The following is a 13,117-nucleotide window of genomic DNA, read 5'->3' as shown; positions in this document are numbered from 1 at the left end:
TCGCCACTCTTCTTTCGACAGAACCATAATGGCCGTCTTTACCTTAATTTAGACAAAGTGTGGTAACCTACAATGTTTTATGTTGGTATGGGGATCTGTCTGTCCACAACAAAAACAAACTTTTCAAAATTGTTAATACTGCCAACAAAATTACTGGAGTGTCTTTCGAGTATACAGTCAGACCTCGTAAATATGAAAACTTTGGGGGGGGGGGGTTTAAAGAAAACGTTCGGATTCCCTTTATTTATGGGCGCCAGATTGTTAAAAAGGCAACTAAAATTAGAATTAATAGTACCCATATTTTATCTCACCATTTTGAACTACTTCCATCTGGACGCCACTTTCGATTACCTTCACTTAAAACAAACAGAGCTCGACAGTCCTTAATGCCATCCAGTATTCGTGTTATTGATGCAACAAATATTTTGGAATAGTCACTATCGTGTGTTTTCATGCATGCGACAACGACCTATTTGGCTTCTTTGGTTAATTATCACCAGCAGATATTTACCATCAGCATTCATTCATGCAAATTTTGTGTATATTTTCAATTATTTGTTCATATTCATTTCGAGGCCGTTTCCTCCGGGACAGTAAAGTTACGTATTATCGCATTTTATAATATGTCATCCTAAATACCACCGTATCGCTTCTGTGGTACATATCTGTTCACAGAATTTCCTCATATTTCGAAAAGCATTACAGTCATGGTCGTTTCGGATGCGAATGTATATTTTTGTAAAACCCATTAACCTTTGACACTGTTAGAAAACAAAACATTCCCATGGCGCATGAGCTAACTCGACTTCCTCCACGTGGTTCGACCATTTAACAACAAACTAGTACAAAACGATGGCAGAAGAAGGAACAAGAAACTTGGCTGAAAAACGACCACGTATGGAGGCTGATGGCAGAGAAGATGTGGACGAAAGTGCCAATCAATCAAATGGAACTTTCATGTTTAGTGACAAACCTTCACTCGAAGAAATGTAGGTCGTTTTAGACAAGCACCCCTCCGAGTAGTTTAGCTAGTAAACGTCGTGTTCCTGTCAAGGCATACACATACGGTGTATGCCTTGGCAGGAACACGACGTTTAGCTAGCTGAACTACCCTTCGCGTTTCTCAGACGTGATCGACGTATCCTCTTTCGTTCAAATATTTATTTCGATTGTTTGTGACTGACGTGCTAAGCCAGCGGGCAAGAGTTGCCCCCGTTCTCCCTTTGCAAATAATATTTATAAGTTGATATATGGTAGAATTGTTAACAAAACCTAACACAACAGTTACCAGAGGACTCACAAAAGTAATCTGAAGCCCAAATTTGGCCAAAAATAAAGTGCAATATATGGGATTGAACCATGCACTATATAATCTGAGGAAGGATGAATATAGGGGGACAGAAGGGACTCTTACCAGCCAGTGTTGGTCAGGTGTACCACTGTGTACTCAGATTACTTTCAGCCATATAATAAATAGTTTTAAAATCGATAAACCATTAATTAATGTCACAGTACAGTGTACAGTTGCACCCATTATATCAGGAAATGTATTGCATTGTGGCCTTATTGTATTGCACCTGTATTTGATAGATACAGTAGACTCTTACAATCCGACACTCACTGGGACCGGGACACAGTGGTAGATTGTACACAGTGTTGGATAATTCAATGTCTGCTTGCTTAATTTCAAACAATACCACACATTGTAACTGGCTTGTAACATGAGATTAAAGCTTCATAGTTATGTTCTTAGTAAATAAAGAGGAAAGAAAACAAATTCTGTATGTATGTACATGTATGTCAATGGATTTGCTATCTTGAGTGTCAAATATTTATACATAGTACATGTAGTGCTATCACAATAATATTCACACTTTCATCAAAAAGTACTCCATTGAATATTGGTGTTTTACCCTTTTCACGGCCCATTCATCTGGTACTTGACACAACACTGTCTCCTCACATGCCCTAATATGGGCTTGTAAAAACAGCTCGTAAAGACAGAGGTCCATGGGTTCTCACACTCTTAATTAACTCTCAATTAGCAAGGGCTTGGACCTAAGAGTTTACCTGTTGTCAAAAGGTTGATTGGCCTTTTTTGTAGCAATATGGGGTGATGATGTTGATTTGTCCTGATTGCTAGTGTCATTGGGATCATAAAATGGTGTCAGAATTCGGGATGTACAGATATTGGGTAATTCACTATTTCAGTGATGATAGTATATAAGGAAGCTGCCAAGACCCCAAAAGTATATATGTCAGAATTCACAAATTGTCAAATAATTGAGATGTCAGAATATACAGAGTCCACTGTATGTTTACTTTCAGCCGGAAGATATCAAGCAAGTTTGCAGATGATCGTGACTGGAACCAGTTCCATACACCCAGAAATTTACTCCTGGCAATGACAGCAGAAGTTGGAGAGCTTACAGAAATATTGTAATTGTTGCTTTTGTCATTGTCCCTGCTGTGACATCATGTACATTAACAGTCAACTATATATGTTTCGGAGATGATAAGGTAGAGACTGATCAGATATCTCTATAACCATGGCAAGAAGACTGATTTTGGTTGTAAGCTTGCAAGAAATACATGTATCTTTTATCAGGAAATTATTTGAAGCAATGACCATTATCTCGACAGAAGGAAATAGAACGACACTTCATATATAGATCCTGTATGAAATAATAAACATGCGAAAAACTGACAAGAAATACAGTGGAAGCCCTCTATACCAGCATGCTTTGGGACTGGCAATATATGCTGATATAGCATGCCGTTTTAGCAAATTTTTCCCTTTTCAGCCTGAGAATGATATTCCATGTGCCGTAAAATACAACTGACCAACATGTTGATCATTATCATATGCTTTATCCATCAATAAAGGTGACATTAACAAATGCAATGTATTTACCGTATTTAACCATAATCCACTGTGTTGTTGATACATGTTAATAATGTTCAAAGCCATCTTGACTCAGGGACCGACTGACAAATTGGGAGACGCCAGTTGACTTAATTTGCCAAGTGACACGTGTCACTCACCAGTTTTCCTCACCTTCTACCACTGTGTTGTTAATACACATACAGCCAATCAACAGGAGAGCTAAGATAGCAGGTGCCGGTTTTGTGAGTGTTAACTACTGTACACACTGTCAGTTGGGTGGTCTTTATTGTGCCAATGAATAGAGTAGGTTGGCAACAGATTAAGGGGTGTGCAAATGATCATAAATTAACTAGCTCCTGCTGGGACCAAATTCTGGTGCCAATATTGAGAGCATGTCGGATTAGAGGGCTGCTGGATTGGAGAGATGCCGGTTTAGAGGGCTTCCATGGTATTCACCACATAAAAGATTAATGTTGACTTTGTTGTTTACCTAAAATAATATACTTACGGCCATGATTATCATATCTATGAGGTTTCCGGACTTCTTTTTCTGTTGCAGTCAGTGGAAGGGTGAGGTGAAGGAGGGGCTACCAGGTTTGTGTGATTTCAAAACAAATAATCTTCCAAGTATTGGTCTCAGTGTAAATTGGTCCCCAGCACACGAGTGAGTGAGTGAATAAAGTTTCATGCTACTTTCAGCAGTATTCAAGCAATATTTCAAAGGGACATCTGACATGATCTTCAGACACAGTATATAGGTATTGAATTGAAAACATGAGTTTGAAGTGACAAGCAGACACATTAATCACTGGGCCACCTTACTGGCCCAGAGCAGCTCATGAAGATCCTGACTGTATGTGGTCTTCAGCAACTGGTGTTTGCCGTGATTAGTGACTAACAGTATCAGGTGATGAGGTTGATGCAAGGTTGATGTATGTCAGGCCTCCCAATTATGTAAATCAATGCTGATGATGTAAATCTCATGGTTTTCTAGTCCAGACTTGCTTATTTACAGACCTCGGTTAAGTAGCTGGAAAATTGCTGAGTTGCATAAAACAACAATGACCTATCATGAGAGGTCACTTGAAGTCAGACCTGATGTCCTGGACCTAGATTGTTTCGAAGCTCTCGTATCGCTGATAAGATTAGCGCAAGTTAACTTTAATGGATGGCACTTACAACTATCTTAGCACAGAGAAAGCCTCGAAAATATTACTTTGATTTAACAATATGTAGTCACTTAGCATGAATTTTCACCAAGAGAAACATGTTTGCTGTTAAATGACATGGCATGTGTGCCCCCAAGTCCCAATGATATTGTGGCCTAATTTTCTTGCAGTTTTTGGAAACATTAACATCAAAATACTGCTTATTTATCAGTGAGGCGAAGGAATCACTGGGAATCTGTTTTAAATAAATGCCATGAATTGTTCTTCAGATTTCTCTGAGGCAGAAAAGCAACATGTTGGTCAGGAGATGAGTGATGTGTTGTTATACCTGGTCCGGCTAGCCGACAAATGTCACATTGACCTCACAGCGGCTGTAGTGGACAAAATTCAGCTCAATGCCAAGAAGTACCCAGCTGACAAAGTGTATGGGAAAAGCAACAAATATACAGATTATGACAACAGTAACCATGGTGACAGCTGATTCTGAATGGTTGGTGGGTGCCGATAATCGCTGACATTAATCCAGGACATCATCATTCACAAGTTTTGAGATGTGTCTTGTGAGGTCATTTAAATCAAATCTTATTTCTCCCTACCACTGAACAATGAGGAGATCCTATCACGGGTCACATCACAGCATTCCTACCTGCACTGAGGGCATCACTACCAGACCTGGAAATCGGAATAAGGTGAATAGGTTAACACAAACTATTCTTGAAAACACTTGAATTTTGAGTGTTGACAGGGTTAACACAAGATATTCTGTATATTTGCTGGCTGTACAAGTGAATCTGTTCCCTTCAAAGGGATAATCATTTGATAAGAAACAGACATTATATTTCCAGTAGAAAGTACTGCCATAAAAATATAGGACATTTCTCAGGCATTTATGAATTTTTTACGATTTAACTTTTCAAGTTAGGACTCAAAATATTTTCCAAAGCAAAGCCTGCAATTTGAATTGTGTCATTTCTTTTGTCATTCGTTCACAAAAAGGTCATTCTGACCTGACCATGCAATGGGATGTCCTCAGATACATGTCCTTGTTAATCTGTTGAGATGTAAGATCTGCTATTAATGTGATTTTTGGAGCCACCATGATGATAGTCCAGACCATCGTTCCCATGGAGACACCAAGGCAACAGTACCAGTCAGCCTTATCGCAAATTGGTTTCTCTGTGACTGTATGTTTGTTGTTGACTTTGTTTTAAACTTCAATAAAGATATTTTTCTTAAGTTTTCAGGTTATGTTATGTCTTGATAGTGTCAATTTGAACAACGGACTAGTTCATCAACATAAAACGAAAAGTATCTCTTGTAGAGGGTTATTGAGATGTTAATGTAACATAGTAGCACCATGAGAAAACAACGCTTGTGGAAATACCATAGTTTTATAATGGCGTTTTATTATGATTTTGGATCCAAGTAATTGTCTGGTAATAATTATTGCATTTAACAGAAGGTTCGTAATCAAGGTTTGTGGGGATGTTGATGATTTTAAGAGGTGGTGGTGGGGTCTCCCATTTTGTTCGGGGGAAGAAGGGGGGTCATCAATTTTGTACATAAAAATATTAATAAATTATGCTTAAAATTAGGCAGGTTGTCACTGCTTTTGTACATACATTTTAAAGCAGTCTTTCACTTTGTACATGCTTACCCATAACAGTCATCACACACACGAACACATTCACCCAAGCCACTGACGGACCCGTATCTCTTTACAAACCTGGCAAGTACAGGATAGACCTCCCGTGCATATGTAGGCAAGATGGGGGGTAGGTGCTTACTGCAGGGTATTCTGACATTCATTATAAGTTTATAAAATTATAATTTATAAATTTAAGTTGCAACTTCAAAATTATGGAGAGAAAAAGCAATATCTTGAATGGTCATTCAGTGGCAACCGCGACCGTTTTTGTTTGGACCAGTTCTGAATGCTTTCATTTGGTTAAGATATGAACTGAACAAAATAGCCTAAATGAGTGAATACTTTAAACAAAAAGCCTGTAAAAGTGAATTCTGTAAACAAAATATGACTGATTTTGCAATATTGTGGGTTCTCCAGCCAAACATACTGATTTTCTTTGCGTGCTGTTCTAGGTCTTGCACCACCAAGGTCTAGGTTCTTCACACATTAGTATCATTAATCATTAATATTTCCCGTCTCTAAACATTGCTTTTACATCAGGTAATATAGTTTGGTTTTACAAAGTCCATTCATATTAAAACTTCTGTCAGAAAAGGTGGAAACATACTTTTTTCATGGGTTAAGTTTGTTTTTAAGTTGAATTTGACTATGCTGTGCAAATTTTGACTTCTGCTTTCATCAGAAGCACTGCAAGCACTCAGTTATCCCTATTTTTTAGATGTTTATACTGCTCAACAATCAATATACATACTGAATTTTGCATCTTGTTACAAACCTAGAAGACAAACTGTTATTGAACGAAGTACATGTGTGTTTAATCAGCTTAAAAAAACCCTCAAAACATTCTGTCCCAGTACAGTATCAGATGCTATTTGTATGACAACACTGCCTAACAATCAATTTCATTCAACTAGGCACACACAATATCTCTCAATAGGTGACAATTTGAAAAAAAAAAAAAAAGAGACTCGTAACATTTTAAAAATTTTATTCAATACTGTGACTCGAAAAATACTTGGAAATAACAAGTGGCACATTGTTTAATGTGGCACAATCATGTGTCATTTTTGTGGGGACTTTGACATCATAGGCAGGAGTCATATCTTTTCTCCATAAACTTATCACAGACTATAGATAATAAGGGTTAGCAATAATGTTGCAAATTATACATGGGTTCTTCTCATAAATCATGACTTATTGAACTCAGTGATATAAATTACAGTTGACTTCAAATGCCAATATCTAGGGGAGGATTAATGCAACAAAATGTATAACAAACAGTTTCAAATAAAACTTCTGAACACAGAGCACGCTCAATGAACTCGTCTACAAATAGGTTAACGTTGAGAATGTGTATTATGTTTATACCATTGCCATGGACAAATAATGACAAACACAATGCATATTTATCTTGGTACAGTATATACAAGGCAAGGTAAAACCCCAAAACTGGAAGATTGGGTGAAATAAGTATTTACCAAACATTTGAATACCCATAAAACAAATTATACAAAAAATAAACTTTTGAAAATTCTCAGATTTAACATTTCGCCAGACTTTTAGATTACTGGAGGTAAATCTGTCTCCTGCTCTCCATCTACTTCTTCTTCTTCTTCCCACCTCCCTTCTTCTTCTTGGACTTGAGGGCCTTTCGGACTTTGAATGACCTCCAGAATGCCTGAATGGTTGTGGCAGCCTTGACCATGAGAGCCAGCTCCCTCTCGGCCTTCTCACGCTTCTCTCGGGCCAGTCTTCTCTCCTCCATGATCTGCAGGTACTCAGCCTCCAGAGTCTTGAAGCGTTCCTCCAGCTCATTCAGCTGTTTCTTCTCCTCTGTGTAGATCGCGTCAATCTCCTCATACTCATCCTGAAAACAGAAATAAGAAGTGAATATTTTGGTTCATACTATTGGTTAACTTGTGATAGTTCCGTTTGTGCCTGCATGCCTAGTTGTCAGAGATGGGCAGTTAACAGTCACAGAATGCACACCTGATTAATGTGTAGATTTGATAACCAAATGAATAAAAATATGTTTAAAACTCTTGTTGACATTATGATCTACAACTGAGAGACTCATTTGCTCAAATTGCTATAGCAGCCAAAGCTAGCATTAATAAAAGTGCATGAAGTGTTGGAGTGATCTCCCCTAGACTGGAACAATGCAGAGGTGGCATTATGGGAAGAGGTCAGATATTGTGTTGAATGTGTTGTGCTAAGCTTTCGACTGACTGTGATTTGATAATTATTTACCAATAGTTGGGCCCACTTGCACAAAGTGATATCTGTGATGTCTTAAACTCCCATGCTCATTTTTCCATTTTAGTAAGTCCTAGTGCTAAGAATGCTTTGTGCACCTGGGCCCTGGTTCATTTAGTTTACATTATACTGACAACTTTTTATTTGGGCAGGTTACCACTGTAAATAAGCTGTCACACAGTCTGGCAGTAGGTTTTGTGAACAGTCAGCACTTCGTACAGCAATTTTCAAAATCAAGGCTGTCTCTGACAGGCTCCTTCACCGGGCATGTCTTGCCATGGCATGTGGGGATGTACATAGGCTCGACGTAAATCTTTAACTTTTTTCAATGAAGGACCCGTTCCACTCCGTGCTTCATTTCAAACATTTTTTAACAGACTGTAATACATGTATCAAAACGCCAATAGACCCTAAAATATTGGGACCAATTTCTGCATTTGTTAGCTTCAAAGTCCTCTTGGGCCTTGTTTGTGTTGTCAGTAGCTAATTCATTCAAGTGACTGAAATCTTGTCTCTTGTATTCAGTCATGGAGAAAATATTCCTAATCAACTGGCGAAATTCACCTGTCGTTCTCCCATGTCCTGGTCATATTTCTGAATCCAGTTTTCAACTTCAGTTTCAATCTTGAACTTCCTCTGTAAATGAAGGAAACATTAAGTGAGAGGTACAGACACTTTAATTCATTAGCTTAATTCTAAGGAGAAACATACATATAACAGGTATGGAAACAGAAGACCAACCACCTTTCATATGTCAAATTTCCTAATGTGACTTGTAGCTTTGATATAGGCATTAATAGAGAGAATGAATATGATTTTATGCCAATTTTAGCATTATCACAGCAGGCAACACCAGAAATGGGGTAAAGACATGCAACCCCTGTATGAATGATGAATTTGCTTACACTAAACACTTATTGTTTCACAATACACTTCTAGTATCTAAATATAGTCTCGTTAATCCACCCTTCATTTGTCCGACAATCAGCGCATCTGTTGGTAGCAAATTGAATAAAAATAACTTAGTCTCACATATTTAGTCTGACACCCTCGTTAATCCCACTATTTGCTGTACAGCGGATGATGTTGGATTAACAAGACTTGACTCTATTACTATCACTGGTAATGATATGGACAGTGTTTGGAAGCCACCCTTACCCTGCGAAGTTCTTGCTCACTCTCTCGGTGTTCCATGGTAAGGTTCTGCAGCTGTGTTCGCAGCTGGTTTATCTCCTGCTGCAACTTCTGCCTCTTCCCATCACTGTTCTTCATGTCAGCAGCTTCCTGTTTCTCTGCCTCTGTTTTCACACGACGAATGTGCTCCTCTGAAAACTTTTCAATCTGATGCAGGTCAGCCTGTAGACGGCGGATGACATCATTTTTCTTGCGGATCTGAAAGTACAGTTTCTTCCAATGTTCCATGATTCATTACATCAAGTATGTTTGCACATAATTATATTTGGAATATTAAACATCTTAAATAATAAATAATAGTAATGTTCCGTTTATGACTGGCGCTCATATCCAGACACACTGCCTGGTCACGGCACTATGTACATTACTACCTGCTTACAGCACTATGTACCTATTACATTAAAGATGAGATATCTGCAGAATAATCCATAACCATGGGTGATCATCTGGATCATGGGTGATCATTACTGGAGCTGTGACGATATATCATAGTATCGATAACCATGATACTTTATCTAGCGAAAAACATAACAATACTTTTTCGTATCATGATACGTATCATTGACCTCGAAATTGTTAATTGTCACTAGAAATTGATGGTTAAGTCAATATTTACACTGTTACTTCATGTCAAAATATATGTTTCTAAAGAAAATAAATGAAAATAGCATACCCTGATGTGTATCGAATCGTATCGTATCATTCCAATATAAAGTGTTCTCATGCTTTAACTGTAATAGTTCAGGGTGAAAGTGTGCTTTATTACACTATACATGGTGGTAGAACGAACTGTATTTCTTTTCTAAGATGCCATATTCAATAACCTCTAAGCCTAATTTCGATTAATCTATGGCAGAAAACAAACGACGGTGTCTGTGACCTAAATTAAGAATCCTCGCACAGGGCTAACTGACACACTGTTCTTTCTGACGCGCCCCTATGTTAAGACAAAGGTTACTAGAAAAACAAATGATGAACAGTTTGATGATGGTTTATGTTCGGGTTAAATATCTTCTCTAGATCATTTTAATTACATCTGTGATTCTCTTAAACCATACAAGGCAGTATGACTGCCTCATTTCTACCAACGAAAGTTTAGATCAGTACATTCAGCTGAAGCTGAGTAGTCAAGCGACATTCCATGATTGCATTAAGGGAATGTAAACATTGCCAACATTACCGTGTCTCTGTAAGATTTTGAGTCGAACTATGAGACATTTTATCCGTTGGATAACATAAACGTAATGTTTCCACAGTGATGTTGGCTGTGTGGTGCAACTGCAAACCAAGAAACGGGATGCGACGAAGCAGTTTACTGTGGGAGGCTGTACGAGGCGATGGCAACTGACATCCATCGTGACGTCAGTTACATTGTGGCGTAATGCACAAAAGTCCCATTACGAGGGGGCATACTGGAATGGCGCAGCAACGTCAACACATTGTCACGTAATGCAAAAAGTGCACATTATCGTCTGATAAAGCATTGTCGGAGCCTTTGATCTTTCGCCGAAGCATCTTAGAAATCATATTATGAATTTTCTGTATCGTCACACCTCTACCAATTACAACATATGTTTCTTGTTGTTTCACTCAGTCTAAGTAAACTTCGTCTCAGTGTATTTCGTTACACTACACCACTGAGTCTAACAAAACCTAGTAGAAAGTAACCTTTGAGCAACCAATGACAGTCCAATCAAATGCGAGACGGTTAAATAGATTTAACCAATCAGACAACAGCTACTATTTAGGGATCGGAGGGATGTTGAAAATATTCAGGTCACGACACAGATCTCTCCACAAACAAAAATCAGCATATAACACAGTTATTTGACTTGCAGTATATACGCTTCGGGGTTTCTGTTGACATGGTTACCATAAGCTAATATTTCCGCAAGACAAGATCCTTGAATATTGTCAAAAACACTATTTTCAGCGACTGTTTACTCACCTTTGTCATGACAGTATGTACCCCGTGTGCATCACCCGGAAGCGATCGTACACTAAATAGCATTCGGAATTGTTCGGGTACTAACCTTTTCGAGATAAAAAGTTAATAAGGGATGTGTGAATGTGCACTTTCGTGATTTGGTAAGCTGTGTTCTGATTGGTCAGTCTCAAAGGTTACCTGATGCGACCTCCCATAAGGTTTTGTTAGACTCAGTGGTGGAGTATAACGAGTACTGAGAATAAGTACTGAGGATAAGTTTACTTAGACTGTTGTTTCACTCCACAGTCGTCAATGTTGTATTCTACCATCCACAAGCAAATCGGTTCAAGACATGGTTTGAAACCGCAGCAGCATGTCCTGTCTTTCAAATCACCCAAGCATTTACATTCAAATTTACAATTGGACAGTAAACTTAAAATTAAACATTTCTGTGCATTTTTATAACTGAAGGAAGATCCAGGGCTGTGAGCGCAATTTTCATGTTTACTTCTCAGATCTTATAAAAATGTGAGCCAGAAAAAAAAGAACTCAGCAGCCATTTTTTATGTTACAATGCCCTGTGCTTCTAGCAAAGTACACACAATAACCCTGCCTCTCACTGAAAATACTGTATGACCAACAACAAAGGGATGATACTAAATTTCTCTTGACAACGCACCAGTACATAATGGCATAAATATGTCCTAGACTAAGGGTACAGCATGAAGGGAAATGCAGCACTTAAGACAACTTTACAATCTTTACTGCCCATTAATTCAAATCCAGATATTAAACCTTCAGCCACATACCTCTTCTTCCTTGTCGTCTAATGCAGCCTTCAATTCTGCCTCCATTTTGTCTATAATTACAGCATTATTTCTTTCTCTTTGCGATATTTCATCCAGGTATGCCATCTTTTCTTTCTCCTCCCTGGGTGTAGTTAATAGTTTGCAAAGAAGTATTTCCTTCAACTCATGCAGATTCCCACATAGTGTCTTACAATGGGCATCCCTTTTCTTGAACTCTGCAGTAACTGCATTCATGGCTGCAGGGTTGATGCTGAAACATCGTAGGATGTTCTTGCATGAGTTACTCAACTGATGCGCAACGTAAGTCAGGTTCCTCCTCATGTTTTCTGTTTGGCTGTCAATGCTGGCAAACGAACCTGCACTTGATGCACTGGATGGTCGTACTATCGACTCTTCTTGAGTTTCTTCCCTATCAAGCTCATTCTGACCTTCCTCCTCTACTGCCTCTGTAGACTGGGTCTTTGCACTCCGCATTCGTTTGGCCAGCTGTTGATCCAGCATATCACGTATCTCTTGGTAACTTTCCTGAATCCGATAATGTTGTTCCAGGAGTTCAATCAGCTCCTGTCCAAATGATATGCGAAACCTGTCAAGGTTTTGAAGGATGTGAGGGAGGAGAGTTATTACTTCAACTCTTCTGATGGTTTCCTCAAACACTGTCATAACTCTCTGTGATTCAATGGTTGACAGCTTTTTCCTTGTAGGCTCAAGAGCCCGTGATGGGTCAATTTTAAGTTTCCTCAATCCAGCCTTAGGTGCCATAGTTGGTGGAGGTCTTGGGACTGTTTGTGCCTGAAGACGAATCTGTAACGTTGGTTCCACCTGAGGCTGTGGAACTGTTACCACATCAGTGACAGTCATTGCAGCTGCCATCTTGAATGTTTTGCGCAAAAATCCTTAAGTATAATAGAATTTCTCAAACTAACAGTTCATACATTACTGGCGACGGTTATCAACTGTTCTGTCTTTCAGTTCCTGTGTTCACATGCTGGTCTCTTGATTCGGAATATTCAAACAACTGGCATCGTCCTCACAGCATCTTGCCCATACAACCAGCTAACTACCAATGTTGATTATCATACTACCCATGACAACAAATAATCCACAATCATTCCGTATTTGATGAATGACTTTTGAAGTTTTGGGAAATCCTAATACGAGGATTGACTTTTGTCTGTCTTTCATTTCTAAAACAATATATTTTGTACTACAGATATCTGTTATATA

The 13,117-nt window shown here is 38.6% G+C and overlaps 2 protein-coding genes across 2 annotated transcripts; one reads left to right on the top strand and one right to left on the bottom strand.

Moving 5' to 3' along the window:
* Positions 1-757: 757 nt before the first annotated feature.
* Positions 758-5,292, top strand: LOC137280920 (dCTP pyrophosphatase 1-like). The gene is made up of 4 exons (XM_067812107.1): positions 758-989; positions 2,329-2,439; positions 3,447-3,481; positions 4,326-5,292. The coding sequence occupies exons 1-4, from the start codon at positions 853-855 to the stop codon at positions 4,535-4,537; spliced, it is 495 nt and encodes a 164-aa protein (XP_067668208.1). The 5' UTR covers positions 758-852; the 3' UTR covers positions 4,538-5,292.
* A 1,383-nt stretch (positions 5,293-6,675) lies between these two features.
* On the bottom strand, positions 6,676-13,099 carry LOC137293992 (dynein regulatory complex protein 10-like). Its single transcript, XM_067824904.1, has 4 exons — positions 11,891-13,099; positions 9,119-9,352; positions 8,525-8,596; positions 6,676-7,571 (listed from the first exon to the last, which is right to left on the bottom strand). Exons 1-4 carry the CDS (start codon positions 12,761-12,763, stop codon positions 7,302-7,304), a joined length of 1,449 nt encoding a protein of 482 aa, XP_067681005.1. The 5' UTR covers positions 12,764-13,099; the 3' UTR covers positions 6,676-7,301.
* Positions 13,100-13,117: the final 18 nt, after the last annotated feature.

Source organism: Haliotis asinina, chromosome 1 (assembly GCF_037392515.1).
Source record: "Haliotis asinina isolate JCU_RB_2024 chromosome 1, JCU_Hal_asi_v2, whole genome shotgun sequence".
Taxonomy (NCBI): domain Eukaryota; kingdom Metazoa; phylum Mollusca; class Gastropoda; order Lepetellida; family Haliotidae; genus Haliotis; species Haliotis asinina.
This window is presented reverse-complemented; position numbering and strand designations above follow the sequence as displayed.